At 45.7% G+C, this 20,291-nt stretch overlaps 1 protein-coding gene across 1 annotated transcript in view; it reads left to right on the top strand.

The window, feature by feature from the left end:
* LHPP (phospholysine phosphohistidine inorganic pyrophosphate phosphatase) overlaps positions 1-20,291 on the top strand; it is a 79,399-nt gene that overhangs the window by 12,278 nt on the left and 46,830 nt on the right. The window contains exon 7 of the mRNA XM_009892757.1: positions 4,614-4,705. Within this exon, the coding sequence (XP_009891059.1) occupies positions 4,614-4,705 (92 nt within the window). The remainder of the gene's footprint in view (positions 1-4,613; positions 4,706-20,291) is intronic.

The following is a 20,291-nucleotide window of genomic DNA, read 5'->3' as shown; positions in this document are numbered from 1 at the left end:
GGCTGGCCCTGCAGCCTCTGGAAATCTGCCCTGGAGGCTTGATGCATTTCTGTGTTTCACCTGCCTTGTTGTACAGCTTCTCCCAGGTCAGAGGCCACCTGCGATGCCCTTTGTGTGTTTGACATTTTCACAGGTAGTAGTTCCAAGATAGAAACATAATTAACAATAATATGGGAACCCGAAGTCTCGGAGAGACTTGGAGTCTCGGAGGCCAAGGAAGTAGGGTGAAAACTAAATGCACCATACTTCTTGTGTAAAGGGGTTTAATACATTAATCAAGATTTTGTGTATAAGCTTTATTTCCTTATGCCCTTGGCACATTTAGCTTGATTAAGGTTATTAAGCCTATGTCGAACATACTCATGCCTCAGCAGATTTTTGCTTCTAGAAGTGTTCACTGGGTTAAGTGTTCTGTTAAAGTTTGCACACTTCCTTCTGTGCATCTCTTCATTTGCATCTTCCGTAGACTTTGGGCTCTAACACGCTGTACGAGCTTGTCCTAGTAAATGCTGCATTGCAACCTGAGCATGGCTGGGTAGTACAGAAATTGGTGTCTTTCTGCCTCATTCATTTTCTTACTCCATAATTCCTTTTCTGATCAGACATTTTTCTGTTATTTTCATGACTACTAAAACTCTCTTTGCAGACAAAAAATACCTACTGTTTCCATTCACCACCCTAGCAGCATTTCTGAAGGCTTATTAGCGTTGGCTGCTTCGGTGGGTAAGAGGAGTCAGTCCCCACCTCTGTTCAGCTCTGGCTCCAGGGCCCAGAGACCACCGCTAAGATTGCTGACCGTGATGGCAATTCCTGTGCCGCAGGCATTTGTGCAGTGGGGATTATATTGCGCCTTCCCATCCCCAAATTCTTGGAGGTCGTGTTCATCTCCTCCATTCTCACTGCAGATCTGGGGTAGGTTTGATGGCGACTCTTCAAGAGCAGTGGCTTCACTCAGCTTTGGCATGCGTGTGCTTTATATACTGCATGTGTACAACGCATGCGTGTGCTTTATATACTGCATGTTTTTCACACGCACCATCTCTCACCAGCTATACACTTTAGGAAAACATAAATTACACCCTTTTTATTTCTTTGCTGATTTGTCTTAAACCAGAGAGACTGTCTTACTGCGTTTTACCCTTCTTTTTAGTAATTTTTTAACTGATCTAAAAAAAGTCACTTCCACAGAATAATTGAACAGATTAATGGTGTGATCCCTGCGTAAAATGTGAACACGAACGGGGATCTTTTAATTCTTGCTTTCAGTGGGTGTCTGACCTTTCAGTTTTATATCTTTCTCTCTCTTCTTACCATATTGCAGTCAGAGAGGAAGTTAAACCCAGGTTTGACAGGTAGAGTTTTTTTATTTCCCTTGACAGCGCACCTTTTGACCTCTATCTTCTTGCCAATGATTTTTTAAATCCTAAATGATTTGGGAATAATTGCTCCTCCTTTAGTGATTATTGCCCTTCACCGATAGTAAATCTGTGAAATCCCTGGGGGCTGGAATACATTTTTGTATGCGTATGCCACAAGCTGGCCTGGACAGGCATCGCCGCTCATCCGCAGCCGCACTTGCGGAGCTGCCTGGTGTCTTGCAGGAAAACTTGCCTGGATGGGATAGAGTACAGCCCCAGCAAGCGCGTGAGGGCTCGGTGGGCTGCCCTGCTCTGCCCTTTCCCATTTTTCAGAGGAAATTCATGTTTAGGGTTTTGAGAAGCCAGGACTGAAATTATCTTTACTTCTGAAACCTCATCCTAAATGTCTGGGTTCGGGCTGAGCAAAGGGCGTGCGAGTGGCAGAAGGCAGGTCTGGTCCTGGGGTCCCCCCTGTGGACTCTCCAGGGTCCCCCCCAGCCCTTCCCTGTCCCCCTTGGGGTGGAGTTGGAAGGAATTTTTTACGAAGAGGAGATTAGAAGCTATTAACGCCGGTGGTTGAGAATGATTGAATATCTCAAAGCAGCGTGGGGGGAAATTGGTAGTGGTGGTTGGCTGGGAGTGGTGTTGCCAGGTTCTTTGCAATGGTGGGATTACTCTCTTATCCTCATCTGTGTATACATGCTTGGTTTACTAATTACTTAAAATTAAGCCATCATTTTCTCCCCATTTCATGCTGGGTTGCTTGTTTGGAGAAGTGGTAAGGAAAGGTGAACTGTCTTTAAGGGAAGGCATCACATTAAGGAACACGCATGTTTCCATGAGCAGAGAGGATAAGGAAAATGGTCCAGTTGGAAAATGGTTCCAAAGGATGCAAAAGACCGAGCCCTCCATCATCTGGTGGCTTTGAAGCAGTTTGTGAGCAGATTGCTGGAAACACTACCTGTCCCAAAGCCTGCAGCTGCTGCTCCTTCCCAATGAGCATGTTCTCCCCAGCTCTGACACTTTTGCCACAAGTCCTTAAGTCTCTCTGCTCTTTAAAGGGGCTCTCAAAGCCCGGCCACAGCTGTGGCTCTCCTAGGCAGGATGGACCAAGGGTGCGCATTTATAAACTGTTTCAAAATAAACAACTTCAGTGGGGAACCAGACAAATGAGCCTTGACTTGAGGGAGCACCCCATCACCTGAGGGATGATGATGGTCCCTCATGTGAACAGTGTTTTAACAAGGAAGATAGACTGGGCTGGTACCTACTGTATATGTAATCTTGCACACTGCACCTGATGCGTTGTTCAAAAGAGGATTTAGTTTTTATCGGCTGAAGCTGTTCCAGATACACGTGTTCGTAGCTCAGTTTGGTTCATGAGTGCTCTCAGAAAATCTTTTGAGCTGGGGCTTTTAGATACATCCTGAGATTTCCTTAACATACTATGTAATAAGTGGGAGAAGATTTTGTTGTAATTAGATGATTAATAAAAATAGCTCTGGAACTTTAGGAATTTTAGAATTCTTCAATACGTATGATTTAGTCCTGCCCAGCAGGCTGCTTAGAGTGGGAACTGAAGCGTGGGTGACACAGAAGATGAACTGCCTCTTGTATGGTTGCATGCTGTATAAAAAAAGAGATGCTTCCATGTGAAGGCAAAGGAAGAAGAGGATTTTATATTGGGCAGAACAGGTAACTGGAGTGGTGCCTGCAACACAGACTTTCTATATGTTTTTGTCCTTAAAGCTGCAGCCAGCTGTATGAAAAGACTCTCAGTAATGCAGCCACCATCTAAGGTAACCCTGGTCCCCTTCGTCAGCGTGTCTTTTAGCCTCCCCAGCCCCATAGGTGGGCCAAGGACCTGTCATAACCAACCCTAGAAAAAGCTCAAACCACACAAAAAAAGGGCAATTACACTTGTAATAATATAAGGGTAATTTCTTTGGATAAGAAAAGAAACACTTCGCATAGTGATTCCGTGTATCTGATGTGCAGATATAAAAATAATCAAAACTGCTTGGAAGGAAGGGGAATTCAGGCTGGAATTTCTAGAGCTGCAAGGTGCCATGGCTGTGAAAGCCTGGCGGTTACGTTTATGAAGCAGGAGGCTAAGTCAACGAGATGAACTAATTAGTGTATTTTAGATAAAATTCAACTTTGATACAGAAGGTGCAAAAGCACACTTTAAAATCGAATAGTTAAACTAGGTTACATATTTTCAGAGCTGGTGTGTTTCTTCAGTTTCAGGTGCTGCCTCCGTTCTCTTCAGAGTAATCCAGAATGCCTTTGGAAGGTTGAAAGCTGATTTTTTTGCTTATTAATTGCGGATTACCGTTTTGTTTGTATGCTGGTTTTTGTTGAAACTATAAAGTGAGCTCCCCCCAACCATTTTTAAATTTGAAGAAGAAAATAAATGTAATATTTTTTTAATGCAGGGTGATAACAAACACTTGAGATTTTGAAGATGGAGTTGTTAACAAGAAAGACCCCTTGGTTGATGCTCTTCAATTTAACAAAGATCTTCAACAAAGATAGGAACTCTGAAGTGAGCGTGCATGCTCCATGTTTTCATCAGACACTCAGACAAATCTTAGCGTAGCCAGAAGGTCTTTTCTCAGTTACTTTTTTTTTTTTTGTAATCTGCTCAATTGTGTTTATTAGTATTTTCATAGACTTTAGATGACTGTAACGCAAACTGTGCTAGGCCTGTACATATTATATCACATTGTGCAAAAATAAATAAGTTAGATTTTACAGTGATTTTCCAAATTTCTGTATCGACCTGGGTATGGGTCGGGATCAAGCTCTGCAAAGTTACACATCTCAGTGATCACAAGCTTAAGCTTTTTACTGGCTTTTAGAATACCAATTTTAAGGAAGTGTTTGAAAAGTTAAGCGTAATTGAAACTGCATAGAGCATGACATAAATGCATCATTAGGAACAGAATAAGACTAGCTCCATAAAATTCAACATTTTCTTTGAACTGTGCCAAATCACTTTGATTTTTGTGATTGATTACAAATTGGGCGGGTGTGTACTGCACTAGTACTTTGCTCGAGGAGCTATAGCATGAATTATATTCAAGGTAGGATGACTTTTAATCAATATGATGACAATATTATCTTGTTTAATTTGTCTGATGGCAGTATTAAGCATCAAATCAAGCTGTTTGTTATGTCAAAGGAGTGTGACGTATGGCAGAAATAAAATTCGCTCGACGCCAGTTTTTCTGTATTTCATTGCTTTGACAGGCCATCATGATTGGAGACGATATTGTGAATGATGTAGGAGGTGCCCAGCGGTGCGGTATGAGAGCTCTGCAAGTGCGGACAGGGAAGTACAGGTCAGTGCACACCCTACACTCTGCACTCCATGGGGGCGATCATGGAAAGAGGGGAAATAAATGTAAGTAATGATCTTTGTGTTTACCTCTCTGCCAAACAGCATTGTGCTCTAATTTCCTTACAAGACATTAATTTCTGAAAGAAAAGGAGTTGTGGTTTGAAACCTGGTACACATTGAAAGTGAAAGGGCAGAATTTTTTTTCCATGCCTTTTCCAGATCTTTTCCTGTTGGTGGCACAAATTTGTCATCGAGGTACACTTCCACTTGTTGTCTGAGAAAACACTTCCTTTTGCAGCATTTAGGCTTGGTTGGATGATGACATTCTCATTTGCAAAGCGCATTTTGGGAAAACACTGTGTGTATGAAAGTGACGGGAAGGGGAAGACATATTGTCTGTGATCTTTTAAAGAAATATTTTTTGTTAAATTACTGCTGTCATTTTTTCATCACAGTGCATAGAACTGGTGTGTTTCTTGGGTTTTGCTTATTTTATTTTTTTTTGCTGCTGTGTGGAAGTGTTGTACACTTGATACAAGATGTGTCTGAAACTCCTAGCAGGGTTAAGATTCTAAAATTAGACTGTCGACTCAGTGATCTCTGTGGGTCATATCTCACAGCTTTATGAAGGACTCCATATGTCTGCTATTTCCTCCAGACATGTATTCAGCACTGAGATGTCTGGAACATGTGAGCTGTTTCTCCGCTCCGTGTCTTATCAGAGTGTGGGCTTCTGCAGGCTCACTCACCTCTTTCAAATGACCCTTTAAGCCCTTCTCCATGCTGGTGTCTCCATGATCTTGTGCTTTCATTGCTCCAAGAGCTACCTCCCTGCAGCTGCTGATAGGAGACCTGAGTGCAGTTATAAGCAGGGCACGATCCAGGCTTGCCTGGTGGAAAATGAAGCCGTTGTCTGATGCTCAGGCCAGGTTAGGTTTGAAGTCAGCTCACGGTGACTCTCCAAATGCAGTGCAGACATTGGTCTCTACATTTAACATTTGGATTCCATAACACTCAAAATCTCCTCTTAACCATCTCCTCTTAACCATAACCATGGCTCTTTGTGATAGGCCTGGTTCAGCGACACCATCTGTCATTTGATGTAATTTATATTTTTACAGTTTTTCTTGATTTTCAAATACTGATACTGTAAAAGAAGGATGCTCTTTTTGGGAGGGATGCAGCAAGTGAGAATGGTACTTGCCATGGGCTATCTGAAAAGTTACTCTGTTAGTTTTCAAGTCAATCTGTTTCTCAATTTTCCTTTTAGTCTGTGTAAAGTGATAAAATAATACCCAGTGCCTTAATTCTAAAGGATAGTGAGTGATGATTTCTGAGGAAAAAAAAAAAAAAACACAAACGAATACAAGTATATTGTAGTTAGCTATTTTTGCATCTTTGACATAGTACCTCTCAAAATCAGTTATCTATCTAAATAAAGCTCAAAAAAATCCCAAAGATTAAAGTAAGTATATCATTTGTGCTGCTGGGATTATTTGTCTGTAATCTGTGTAATGCCAGTAATTTGCTAAAGGAGAAAATAAGAATTCACCGGTTGGTTTTATTCAGATAGTAAGAGGATCCCTTTGTGAATCCACATTTTAATGTCATAGATACGGGTGTCAGTGAAGGTGGTATCTCTACACACAGAGGTAAATTAGATCTTTGCTACGGAACAAATATCTCCTGTGACATACTTTGCCCATCATAAAATACGCCACAGGTGATGCTGCGTCCAAACTGTTCAGGCAACTGATATAAACACACACACATAAATATGTATAATCATATGCTGGAAAAACATCTTCTTGTATCAAGTTTGAGTAATGATTTCACAGCTGAAGGGGAGTCCTCAGCTGTTTTAGATGAGGAAAAAAGATTGTTTTCTACTGCTACGTTTCCTGTTTCAGTGTGTGGTTGCTGTTATCTGAAATCATAGACTATTGTATAGCAGTGAAATACAGATGAGTGTCTCTAAATTGAGCATGTGGTGCCAGGCCTGTTGTTAGCAATTGTGAGTAAAATGAAATGGCTCTTGTTTGCCAAGAAAGGCCAGAGATGTAGGTATTTTTGAGAATGACTGGTTTAGTACGCGTGGAAAATCAAAACACACAGTGAGTATTGAGAGAGATGGAAGAAAACCCAAGTGAATGAAAGCTGATGGGCAAGATAAATTAAAAGTAACTGAAGATGTAATTATTTCATGGTGGCTTTAGTTTAAAGTCTGACACATAAGATTATGCATAGATCCTCTCACTTTCATGGTAGTTCTTGCTGACACAGAGCTGTGTGCTACACCCAAGTACCTCTGGATGGCACCGTTAGTACATTCACTACAGTATCAGCCACAGCTTCGGGACCTGCCCTGAAAGCTAAGGCTATTTTTGCAAAGTTGAGTGGAAAGCACAAAGGCGTCAGGGTTTTGTTGTAGATGCTGAGTGTTGGTGCCGTGGGATTTCCACAGATTTCAGTTATGAGAGTCTTGACGCTCGCGACATGAGTGATCGCCCCAGTTGAGTTGTCTGTGTGTTTCTACAACCGTGAGTTGTTTTTTTCCATTTCCACCACAGCAATGATGCCTCACTTCACCAAAACGAATGCAGAGCTGATTTGAGAATAAAGTAAAAAATAACAGAGGAACTATCCTGTGGAATTGTTGCAGGTGCCTTTCACAGCATGCCACTGGATACATGGAAATGACATTATTTGCACAAGATATCCCAGTGAAGGCATTTTGCATGTAGTTCTGAAATCCAAAGCATCCTGTTGTACCCCTCCATCCCCACCTAAATGCTGTCCCCAGCTGGTAGACATTGTCACCTCCGGTGCACGAGTGTGCGTCGGGGTAGCTCTCCTTATTTCAGGGGTCGATGCAGTTTACGTTAACATCTTTGAGGTCTGCTGCCCACCAAGTGCCACCAAGGGTTATGCACAAAAGGTGACACATGAGCCAAAGCTTACTGTGCTGTTTATTGTATTTCAAAGGGACTTCAGCGATTGTGTGTGGACTGCAGGCTGCAAAGCAACTTGGTGCATCTTACTTGCTTTAATAAGCTAAAAGAAAAAGTCCCTTTGGCCCTGAAAGCCTTTTATGGAAAGAATCGGTTGATCTGCCGATCTGGAGGTTTCAGCAGTAGATAGGGGTGGACAGGTCTTCTGTGGGGCGGGCGGCCTCCAGCCGGGTACAGGAAGCTGACTTCAGCCTGCAGCCTTGCGGGAGCCTTTCTCCGTGGTGGTGTTTGTGCCGTGTTGCTCAGTGACGGCGGTGAAGGCTGCCAGCTCCCCGCTGAACTGAGGAACTGGTTTTGTGAAGGCAGGGTGGGGGTGGTTGGCTTTGCAGGCAAGTCGAGGAGGTCCAGAGGAGAAGCAGAAGGGGTTCGCGTGGAGCCCTGGGGCTTCCTCCCTCCCTGAGCTCTCACCCTCCTGGCCTCTGCAAGGTCCTCTTCAGTGTTGGCTGCTCCCAGGGTGAGATTCAAAGCGTGGATTAAGCTGCTGCAAAAACATTCAGTTTTGCACCACCTTGCATGGAGATCTTGAAAATTAACTCCTTTGTCTCACTTCTTTTGGTTCTTTAAAGTTTAGTAAAATTTGCGCAACCAATTGCCTTCAGTGTGATAAGCTTTGTATGTTCCTCACACCTGCATCTATACTTATCTTCTCCTGTAAAGTACTTAATCCTCAAGTATGATTTAATCTCAAGTGTTGAGCTCTTTCTCAGTAGCCAAACCAGGCACAGCATAGATTAGTCCGGGAAATGCAGTAAATCCTAGCTGCAAAGTAAAATTTCTGTTGGCGCAAGTCAGGGCAATAATGGAAAGGTATAGGGATAAGATGGTTTCTTGAGTTGACCTCAGCCGGCATGTTTCTCCAGCATGGGGCGAGTAGTTCAGCGGGCCAAGTATAGCCTTTCTTTGGTGTAAAATCCAAATGCAGAGGGTCGATCTGGTCTATGGGTTTGTCCACTCTGTTTGTCCTTTCTACAGCACAGGTCGGGTCACTGCTGCAGACTCTTGTGTGCCAAGAGAAGAAGCTGGTGTTAGGTTTTTTAGCATTGGGAAATCTGATACTAATTACGAAGTTTCTGTGCACACCTGCGTGGAGGCTTTTCATAGCCAACATCTTTCCCATCTAGGGAAGAACATGTACTTGTCTTCCTGCACAGGGTATGTGCTAATTCCACTTGCAGCTAATTGGCTTTGACATCAAACCAATAATTTCCACAATAACTATTGATTCTGCAATGCTGCGTAATATCCTTGTTCCTCTTTGTAGCATGCAGGTTAAAGCAGAGAAAAATTACTTTGAGGCTTGTCCAACTGTCTCCCTGTAAAATTGGAAACAGCTTTCAGGTGCGTCAGTGTGTCAAATTGCAGGTGGTTCTTGGCAGGACAGGAGAATTACCTACCCCTTTCTCCTCATTGTTATTTACAGGTCTTGATTTGTAAGTGCAGAGCTTTCCATCGCTAATGAGCGGCAGTAGCCAGGAGTATTCATGGCAGTGGTACCTGCTGCCTCTGCTCGTCTGTGGGCTCTGAAATGGTTTCAGAGTCTGGCAGCATGGGTTCATCCCCTCTCAGCGCCTACATGAGGTTTTCTTTGTTTGATTAGGGATTTATGTCATGGCCATGGCTGATACTGCAGCATCCCTGAGCTCCCTTGTTACGGACATAAAGGATAGCCCAGGGATGGTGGAGAAAAGGATGGAAGCCCATGAGAGCTGCTGTCCCTCTCCAGCTCTGCCACTGTTCTCCAGGAGAACTGGGTCAAGTTACTTCATGTTGCCGCTCTTCGGTTTCCCCACTTTATAATTATCCTCTGAGAATAATTATCCTGACTTCCTTAATAAAGTGACTTGTGATCTGTTTCTCCTATCTGATTGAAGAAAACATACAGAATTTGTACAGATTTGTAGGAAATCGGCTTGCCAGGAGAAAAATCCAGACGTGATCAAGACAAAAGTTATGACAGAGGAAAAGTCTTTTAGGCTGCCATCATCACCTGATTAAGGATTGAGAAAAAAAGGGTGGGTCTTTATACTAATCTCCTAAATTAAGTTGTAGAATTATTCTTAAAAAGAAAGATTTCCACCCGTAGATAAATTCACAGCTGTCACTGCATTAGTAAATGAAAGCTCCTGACAACTTTTTGCGAAGAAATAGTCACGTCTTACTACCCTGCAGAGAAGCAGCATCCCTCCACCCTCGCTTGCTTGCTTACTGCATTACTAAGCCCAGCCAAGATGAACAGTTTTATTCGTTTGTTCACATCTCCTGGGTCTTGATGGAGCACACCAGAAGTGCGTAATGAGAACGGGCGGGCAGAGGCACTCCCTTTGTGCTGAAACAGAACCAGAGGCATTTTGATGGCCTCACAGTCCTGACAATTAAGCCTGTTTCAAGTATTAAATGGAAAGACTTCCATCCCGTATTTACACTGTAAAAAGTTGTATTATAATTCACGTTCATGTCTTAAGCAACGTTCATTAAAATCTACTGTCAGCAAGTTGTTTTTCATTTTAGCATGATAGCTGATTGCAGTCAATCCAAAGGCATAGTCTTATTCACCATTTATTGTACATTCAAATCGCAGTGTGCTCTGTCCATGTGAGGATCTTCACATGTGTTTATCAATTTCTTGACCACAATTTGGTTACTGAAATCTTTGACTCAGCTTTGCAGAGGAAGTTCAGAGTAAATACTGCAGTGCCTTAGCATACACATACTCATCTGGCGACAGCCTTAAATTTTCCCGGTACATTCAAATGTCCAGACACAGTATTAGTATCTGGTGCTTTAGGAATGAGTGGCCTATGAGAATGTTTAAGTTCTTGCTGCTGTAGTATGCTGTTGTTATCCAAACATCCACTTTTCAGCGTAGGGTATAGCCAATTACAATGCAAAATAACGAATTGCATTGGAAATACATTATTGTTGAACTATAAGTGGTGAATTTGGGAAGCAGAAGATTTTACCCTCTGACTCTAAAGCATCATCTTTTGTGTGTCTTGAGTATTTCTGTTTCCTTAACTGAACATAGCCAAGTATTTACTTTCCAGTGAAGTTACTGTTTTATATTAGAAATAACAGTTGGACTAGATGATTGTTGTAGGTCCCTTCTAACAGAACTATTCTATTCTATTCTGTTCTATTCTATTCTATTCTTAATGCAGATTAGACCTGATCGAACACACACTTGAAAGGAACAATGGGGAACAGAGAGTTCTGCTGTGTTGTAGCTAATGTGTAAATTTCATTATCTTCAGTCTAAAAAAGACATGGAAGTTTGTTGGTTTGGTTTTTTTTTTATTAGCAGGCTAATTTATTTGTTGGTACCATACTAAACCTTGAGGAGGCAGAGTGTGCTCTGGACATAGCTGTGGTGGGTGCTGTGTGTATGCTCATATGCTGTTCTGAAAAAATTAGTCTGAGTATCAGAAAAGAGATCGGTCTGTGATGAGAGTAGGGGCAAGGAAAAATAAGGGAGGAATGTGTCCTGTCAGTGAGGAAATGCAATATTACCCAGCAGTCTTGCCAGTTCTGCTCTCTACCTGTCCAACGACTGACTTTTCCATAGCAGTCCTACTCTCATCAGCTGGCACATCTCAAACACTTTGGAAAGGAAGCAATTTGCATTTTGCAAATTGAGATAGCAGTGACCGCATCAGCTTGTGCTGCAGTTTTCCTTCCCCTCTTGCTTCACATCCACACAACGTGTGCAGCAGCAGAGACAGCTGCCGTAGAAGTTTCTATTTGTCCTCTCCTGAAGCTGATAAGTAAAGGGCTGAAGGAGGAGGTGGTACCAGTATGGGCTACTGCAAGAGGCGGTGGGACCTGGGAGGGCGTGTGGCTCAGGTGGACTTGATGTGTGGGACTAAACCACTTCCAGTCCCTCTCTGACAAGCATCCAAAACTAATGGCCATGTTGTTTTTATTCTCTTTTGCTCTGGTGCCTCGATGCCTTGGTAGCACATGCCCGCCTGGGGTGGCAGCCTTCCTCTGCCAGACACGGCCATGTGCATCTGCATGAGTACCACCAGAGCCCTTGGCAGCTGCATGTCCATCTGTGTTTCTCTCCTCCCCACAGATACATCATTCGTGACCTGAGGTGGTGGTGGCTGGACTGCCTGAAAGGAGGCAGCTCAGGGGCTTTCCAGGGTTTCCCTGGAGTGCGTTTACCTCCTGCACAGCACCCGCCGTCAATGCAGACACCTGAGCTGTCTGTCCGAGGGGACCCGCAGGTTCCTGGTCGGGCAGGGCCACCTCTAGCTCCTGCTAGACCCCCAGCCTCCCTCCCTGGAACCAGCCCAAGCAGTCTACAAGGTGGGACGGGGAGCAGCTCCTTGGTTATTTTTATCTTTAGGGGCCTTTTCTCAGCCCAGCGTAAGGCTGCAGTAGAAGAATTCCACAGTGAAGTGGTCCTGGGAGCTGGCCGAGCGCAGCGGTGTTTCTCAACACTTGTCACTTGCAGAATGCAGAGCTGTATTAGCTTGTTCAACATTTGACAGCGATGATGAATACCATACCCATTGCTAACTACTTTATTTCTGTAAAAATGCTGATGAGCGTGTTGAAATGTGCTGCAGAAATGGCAGAGCTGGGACAGCTGCACAACTGTGGTTTCACTAGAGGTTTCCTTTTTTAAAAATGCAGGTTCCTCTTCTTTGCGTATTTTTTTCCTGTACTTAAATGTCATCCCAGCTCACTTGGTGCTTGGAGTCCTCTCAGCCAGCAGCATGGGCAGCACGGCACAAGGGATGACTGCTCTGATTGATGAAACCAAAGCAGAGCGTTGTTTTCAAAGGGAGAGAGAAGCAAACAAGAGAGAGGCAGGCCAAGTCAGCTGTTGATGTAACTCCCTCGGAGCAAATGGTTCAGTATCTGAAATTTAATCTTCTGGCTTGAGCTCTTGCTCGCACTGTAAACATGCTCGGGAGCGGTGGTGCTGGAGCAGTACCTTGTGCCAGCACCCTGCAAGCACAAAACATCCAAGTATTCATCCTTGGAATGCATGGCCCATGGATGCTGGAGGGTCACCACCAGCCTTACCTAGTGACATTCGTTCTTTTCCTCTAAGAGTGCGTTTAACCGACAAACCCGGAGTGGCTGGCTAGTCCCCAGTGTGTTTTCTGCTCTTGAGGGACCCTTTGTTCATATGGCCGAATGTTGGGGTGCACGGCCCTGCAGTTGTCGAGGAGGCAGGTGCTCAGAGGTTTGGCATGCTCAGAGGACCACCAGCCATTGCCACCGGTCCCCGAGCCACGCTGAGGGCCTGTTGCAGGCATGTGGCTTCTCTTGCAGCTGCAGAGATGACAGAGATGGGTGGTTGTTGAGGTGCGTGAGAGCAGGGCTGGAGCCTGCTCAAGCCAAGCCACAAGACATGAGAACTTCTCTGATGAGGAAAGGCTGAGAGCCCTGGGGCTGTTTAGCATGGAGAAGAGACTGAGAGGGGATCTTATCAATGCTTATCAATATCTAAAGGGCGGGTGTCAAGAGTTTGAGGCCAGACTCTTTTCAGTGGTGCCCAGCCACAGGACAAGGGGCAGCGGGCACAAACTGGAACACAGGAAATTCTATCTCAACATAAGGGAAAGCTTCTTTACTTTGAGGGTGGCAGAGCACTGGCACAGGGTCCCCAGATGGGTTGTGGAGTCTCCTTCTCTGGGGGCATTCGGAACCCACCTGGATGCATTCCTGTCCAACCTGTTGTAGGTGATCCTGCTTTGGCAGGGCAGTGATCTCTGCAGATCTCTAGATGATCTCCAGAGGTCCCTTCCAACCCTGACCATTCTGTGATTCTGTTATTCTGTCACTGCTGTCCCTCCGGCTGCTACTGCTGGGCTTGGGATGGTGGTTGGTTTTTGTCCCCTTCAGGAGGCATGATGTGACTCGCATGGTGTTAAAAATAAAGCACCCGGCAATGCCAGCTTTAGGTCTTCTACAAGCACTGGGAAACTCCAATGGGTCCATCCGTGAGTGCTGATGTACTGCAGCAGGAGAAAGGGCATAATGTGAGAAAAGGGGTTTGGGTGAAGAGCTGCACTCCCCCGCCAGTCCCGGTTAGTGCTCTTTGCTGGGGATGAAGACAGCTGGCGCTGAGATGTGAATCATGTTCACACTTTGCCCTGAAACAATTACAATTCTTACTTGTTTGTGGTTTTCAGTCATTGTCAACAGCGTGTACGGTTACACCTCAGCACTGCACGCTCACAGGTTGCCAGAAGATGAGCCCATTCAGCACATGGGGCCGGTGCTGTTGCATGGGGTCTGCGTCCTGTGTTGGCTCTTCAAACTTGAGCCATCGGCCTCCCAAAAAACAGTGATGGGTCTCGGGGCGGTGGGGAGCAGGGCCGGGGAGCCCCGGCTGGTCGCCAGCTGCAGCCACTGCACACGCCGTCGCTCTTCCTATTGACCTGCAGCTCGTCTCAAAAGCTTCTGCCTTCTCTTCTGACTGCATCTAAAATGGGTCCCCGTGATCAGCTGGGTCTAACACTCTGCTAAACGCGGCTCCCGGTCCGTAGGCCCATTCCCGTGTGAATATAATTTCTGTGGAGCCTTCAGGGACTGACTCCAGTCATTTCGGAGGGTGATCTTGGCCACACTTCTTGCATGTTGCTTATGCCAGTGGGTGCTTTCGTTTCACAGCTCTGGTTGCTTTTCCGTTCCCAGTCGTGCTCTGAGTGCCCTCTGAGCTGTACGAGGATGAGAGGGTGTCAGGTTTGCCCTTCCAAGCTTCCACTCACTCCCAACTCCTTGTAACTGCTGCCAGTCTGCATGAGTGGAGTCGTGCAGTCTGTCCCTTGGTGGGAAGCTCGGCCGTGCAGAGGACGGCGCTGTGGTGCTGCAGATGGTGGCTCCGTTCCTGCAGAAAGAAGGGCTGTGAGTCACCCTGCCGCGTTTCCAACAGCAGCAGAGCAAACACCCAAGTTGGTCCCCCAGGTTGCCTTTGCAGAGAGAGCTGGGCACCTGTAGGTCCTTAAGCAGGTCCAGTGGATCATGTGGCAGAAGCATCTCTTGCTCTGCATTGCTTGTAAGGACAGCTGGCTGGGGCACGGTGGCTGGATGTGCTTTGGGGAGCCTTCCTCTGCCTCCCGCCCAGGCTGCGCTTGGTGGGGACCAGCTCTACCCCCAGCAACACATCATTTGCTTAAATGACCAAAGCACAATGTAGGCATTGGCTGATCAGTGTGTTGCAAATAGGGGAATTAACGCAAAGAGTTATTTTGCCACTGACGAGAATTTCATAGAGTCATAGAATGATTTGAGTTGGAAGGAACCTTACAGATCACTGAGTTCCACCCCCCTGCCCTGGGCAGGGCCACCTCCCACCAGCCCAGGTTGCTCCAAGCCCCGTCCAACCTGGCCTTGAACACCTCCAGGGATGGGGCAGCCACAGCTTCTCAGGGCAACCTGTGCCAGTGTCTCACCATCCTGCAACCACAGGGTCCTTCTTCCTCATCCCATTCCCCATCTCCTGGGACACTACCAGTTCCCAGTTTGTACTGGAAGGGACACATTTCTCACCGTGCAAATTTCCAGAGGGCTGCGTGGGGAAGGACGCAGCCAGCAGTGTTCTGCAGTGCCAGATCAAATTCAGACCCTGGGTTTGGATTTACAGTTGCCGTTTGTGGAGGGTGGGAGGGAGCTCGAAGTGGTTTTCATCTTGGTGTGAACTGCTGGAGCTCCGTGCTGAGCAAAGCAGCTGCCTCCTGCCTTTAAAAGGGGCTCCTGTGCTGCAGAGCCCCTTCACCTGCCACAAAGCCAAGCTTTGTTCAAACCCCGGCAGGCGTTTGCGGTTGAATAACGTGAACTGTTCAGCTCGGCTGTTGGCTGCATGACACTGAAATCAGGCCTAAAAATAGGAGGATGTCTGACCCTGAACTGAAGGATTTTCACTCGTAACCCATCCTGGCGCCTGCCCAGGGTGACATCATCTGGAGGGGAAGTTGGAAAAGCTTCCAAATGCGTTGCTTTTGGTGCAGGAGTGCTAAACGCATGTGTCAACTGATAGAATGGAAAGAAAAGACCTGAAGATGGAAGGGCAGGAATGGAGCTGCATGTTGGAAAAGGATTTTGGGAGTGTTGTCTGTCTATAACTCAAGGGGAGACAACAGGAGCAAAAAAGGTCCCATTCAGGCAGAGCCTGTCCCGTAAATTTGACAGTTTTGTTTCCTTTTAGGTGTGCTAAAAGGTATTGAGCTACAGTCAAGGTTCTGACCATCAGCCTACCCAGTGATACCTGGTGATACTAATCACGGCTGTGGTTTGAGTCTGCGTGATTTTGACTTGCAAGTGTGTGGATAACTGCTCATGGTGGCCATGGAAACATCTGAAATGGCCAGGTACTGAATGGCCTCCCTTGGTTTCAGCTCTCTGATATTTGAAAGCAGCTTTGCCCAGGCTAACCTTCAGGGATCTGATTCAAATCTGGGCTCAAGTAGCATGGATGACCTTGCTATTGTTGTTCTAAATCCAAATTGCTTGAACCAAGTTCCTCATATTTCTGTGCTAAGCTTCTTTGTCTTCTTTAAATATGGTAGTGTGTAAAAAATGCAGTAGGCAGTTTTCCTCTGAAACTTGATGTCTTTTTCCTTCTGGATGCTGCCAGGCGACTCCTGTGCTCATCCTTTAATGAGGACACCTTTACCTCGGTGTTGATGAGTGCACACTGGAGTTTGTAGCTCTTTTCAGATGGTGAGAGCGAAGTGTGATATGTAGATGGGGTGTCTCCATCATCTGTTTCCCTTCTGCCTTTTAAATTCTCATTACATATTTATAATGCTGTTATAGCAAAGATGCCTAAAGCACAACCGTGGGCAGTGTTTGGTCTCCGAGTCCCAAATGAAGCTGAAAAAACTGCTGTTGCTCTGTAAACACTATGTCAAGAGCTGGTTTCGTGCATACTGCTGAGCATTTTTAACCAACAATGACGAAAAGAAGGGAAGAATTTTACCATATCAATGTCTAATCTAATATGAAACCAATTGATTTGGTTGCAGACTGAGAAAAGTGTTCGGGCATGTCTGCCCTTCTTGGGGTTTTCATGCTGTTACATCATCGCAGCAGTGAAGCTCTTCCTGCAGATGAGCCAGTTCATAGACATCTGCCACGGCACCAGGCGCAGACGAGCTGCTTTTCACTGCAGCAGCCTTTGGGTAGGATTTGTCTGACTAAGCGTGAGGATATTTCTGGTTGTCTGCTAGGAAATGACCAGGCTGTGGTTGCAAAGGTGTTTCATTGGCATCGACGGAGCCACGGAAGGCAGATGGTAGCCCAGGTAGGGTCAGGAACTGACTTCCCATACTAGGGTTAAGTATATGCCCCAGAGAAGGGCTTGGACTGTTTTTCCGTGTTTTACCTATTTTTTGTGCGAAAGCTTGAAGCCACTTTGACTGAGAGAAAAATCTCTATTTGCAGCTAGACTGTGAAACTTTTTAGGTTTTGATCCCCGATACTTATTTATTAAGTCCAGCCTAACTGGAGTAACCATGTGAAAGGCGGGGACCTCTGAAATAAATCTGGTGTACGCCAGCGGTGAATGCCAGTCCCGCTGTAGGTCAGCTGCTCCGTTACAGACCCGTCGTTTCACGGGACGTTAATGGAGCTGACATCAATGAAAGCGGGACACATGCTAGAAGAGCTGGCTTTTATTCTTGCAGGCGGAGCTATTTATTTTTCTTCACTGGTTGAGATGTTCTAGCAAACGCTCGACTTCCCTGTTATCTTTAAACTATGTGGAGAGGTGGAGAGTTGGCTTTTACCAAGGCAAGTGGACTTTTGCTTTGAAAAGTCCCTTCCTGCAGTTTTTGGCATGACTGATCACCCAGCTCTCAACAGTCCATGAACTTCATGACACAGTAGTTTTGTACAAAGCTGTATTTTTATGCACACAAGCTTTTAAAGCTGTGTCTCTTTGAAAACACATCCCTAGATAGTCATCCCGTAGTTTCACACGCAGAGTTGGAGATGGATGCAGAGGACTTAGTTGGGAAGAGAGAGTGGGCTCGGGAGCTGTGAGATGGTGGCCAGAGGCGCTGGCGAACACACGGTGATGACCAGCACTGCTGCCCGTAGCACGAATTGTCAAATAACATTCAGATAAAAATACTACGTGTTAAAAGATCATTACAGCACGAATTCAACTATATTTTGCATTCGCTCTGAGGAGCAGTCCCTACTGAAACGCTCACGTCCCCCTGCCCGTGCCGAATCATTTCCCTATTGCAGAGAGCAGACATGGTCTCGAATGTGCCAGGATTTAAAGAGCAACTTTTTCCCCTTGCCAGTCACTGGTTTCCATGTGGGTTTTTCTACTGTGTCTTTCTGACAGTTAAATACAAACACCAATGCATTTATTTCCAGAGCGGAGCCTTGAGATCTTGCCTTAGCTGTGCACGAAGAGGCACAGAGGTTAAAACTAACGCTGGCCACAGCGTCAATTGCTCACATGCTTAGTTTGAAAGTACTTGAGCATTACATGTAAACGTATGTTGGAATCGCTGCTCGCAGCCGCTGCGGGGGCATATGTACGGGCTCAGCCCTGCTGCAGATGGGCTCCCAGCTGGCCCCGGGCAGGTGCTGGGAAAATCACAGTGCCCAGAGGAAAGCCTGGGCGTCATGGAGGAACAGCACGGCTGGGCAGAGGGAGAATATGCCTCTCTGTAGGGCGGCACTGACCTTTTTCATCTCAAAAGCATCCCTGTCTCCCTTCATCAGGCGTCGGAGGTGCCGGTCTCCTTTGGGCTGGCTCACACGGCTCTGCTGAGGATGCTCTTCCCTCTGACCTGGCTCTCGTTAGTGGAGCAAAAGGGACAGGTTTTGGCTGAGGAGGACTCCGAGGCCAACTCCTGTTGGTACAAAGCAGGTACAAAGACCTTAGTTGAAAGAAAAAAAAAACAAAAAAAAAACCCCAAACCCCAACAAACCTGTCTGCATTTAAATCGGCCTAATTAAAGTGGCTTTTCCAGGCGCTGGCAGGCTGCGGTGCCTGCCCTAAGTGATTTCGCAATTACCATCTTTTGTGTTTGTCTGGTGGGGTTTTTTCTTACCGCGCTCCTTTATGGGCTATTGCTCAGGGAAGATCACCTATGTGCAATACGTTATTTTAAGTTTAGGAATAGAGGGCCGGATTCTCACCTGTAAGGAGTGGAGTAAATCAGCAGAACTCTGCTGATTTACACCTGCTGGTGCTCTGGCCCACTGGGTGCCTGGAAATAGCTTAGCAAGTGTGAAAGAAAAAAATGGGTTCTTCATCCATCTGGAACACATTGCGTACATCAGGGAAAGGAGAGGCATTTGTGAGAGCAAACGCTTCATTTGTCAGTGTACAAGCTATTGAAAAGACTGGATGTAGCTGGGATAATTATAACCAAGATTAGTCTTCTTGGAATGGAAAAGTAACGACAATCCTAATACCGAATCCTCTGAAATTTACTATCTATTTATTTAACTCCTCGGACCCTTTCCTGCAGCAGAGGATCGGCTAGATTTATGGAGGTGCAGTTTAGCAATCTAAATAGTTAGGAGTTCATCTGCTCGGCCCGTGGGCTGCTCTGGTTATTTTCACTGTCACCGCTCGGCGGCCATGGGAACCGGGAATGCAGACGGGAGCGCAGGCAGGCACAGGCCAAAAATCAGCCGGAGTCTGTCGGAACGCTCTTCTTCCACTTGTTTTGCGGGCGAGGAGTACCTGCCCTTCCTTGGCAGCTTTAGCTGTCGGTGCTGTTGGGAAGGGAACAAAGCTCCTTCGCTTCCCTCTTCAGGAACTGCCTATTTTAGATTTTTCCATCATATCTTTGGGGTTTTTTTTCTGCACGTGAGGAGAGGCAATATATATTCAGAAATTCCTCGGGCAGCTGAGGTTGTAGTAGCAAGAGCATGTTTGAATTGGAGAGCTGACTGCAGTTTCCCTGTGACGAGCCATGGTCATCAGCTGTCCATCCTAAAGAATCCTTATCAACACTGAAAACCTCTGCTGGAAGCTGAAATAGCAGCACAAGAAGGAAAATCCCTCTGGGACAATACAGGGTTTGTTTAAAAAAGAGAAGAGGTTATCCAGAACCCATGAAAATGAAGGCAGGCAAAGGAGCAGAGCTATGGGCCTGGAAGCTCTTTTGCTGCCTTTGTTTAATATTAGGGGAAAATGCCTGGGCTGGGGTTTCATAATTGTTGCTGGTCTTTTTTGTAGCAAGTTCATAATTGCTAGGCCTGTCTGCATTTGTGGGTTTATGAGCTGTGCTGCCTTTTGGCTGAGTATTTACTCTTTTCTTACCACAAAAGTAACTGTCCTTTCCAGTCCGGCATACCTTGCAGGATTTGAAACACATAGCCGTGATTTCCCGTTCGACTCTAAAGCACTGTGGGATTTTAGGGTTGTTATAAGCACACACAAAACCCAAACAACAAACCCTGAAAGATGAAAATGTTGGTCCAAAGAAGGCAGAAGGAAAATTTCCTTTGACTCCTTCCGACTCAAGGTTTGAGTCCAAGGGGTTTGGTAGCGCTGTAAGCCTTTGTGCTTCCGGATGTGAGCCAAATTCTCACTAATAAAATTTAAAAGGCAATTTTCCTTCAGGGCACAAATTCTCATAC

This window comes from Charadrius vociferus, unplaced genomic scaffold (assembly GCF_000708025.1).
Source record: "Charadrius vociferus isolate BGI_N301 unplaced genomic scaffold, ASM70802v2 scaffold38, whole genome shotgun sequence".
Lineage (NCBI taxonomy): Eukaryota > Metazoa > Chordata > Aves > Charadriiformes > Charadriidae > Charadrius > Charadrius vociferus.
Note: the sequence above shows the minus strand (reverse complement) of the source record. Positions and strands in the feature narration are given on the sequence as shown.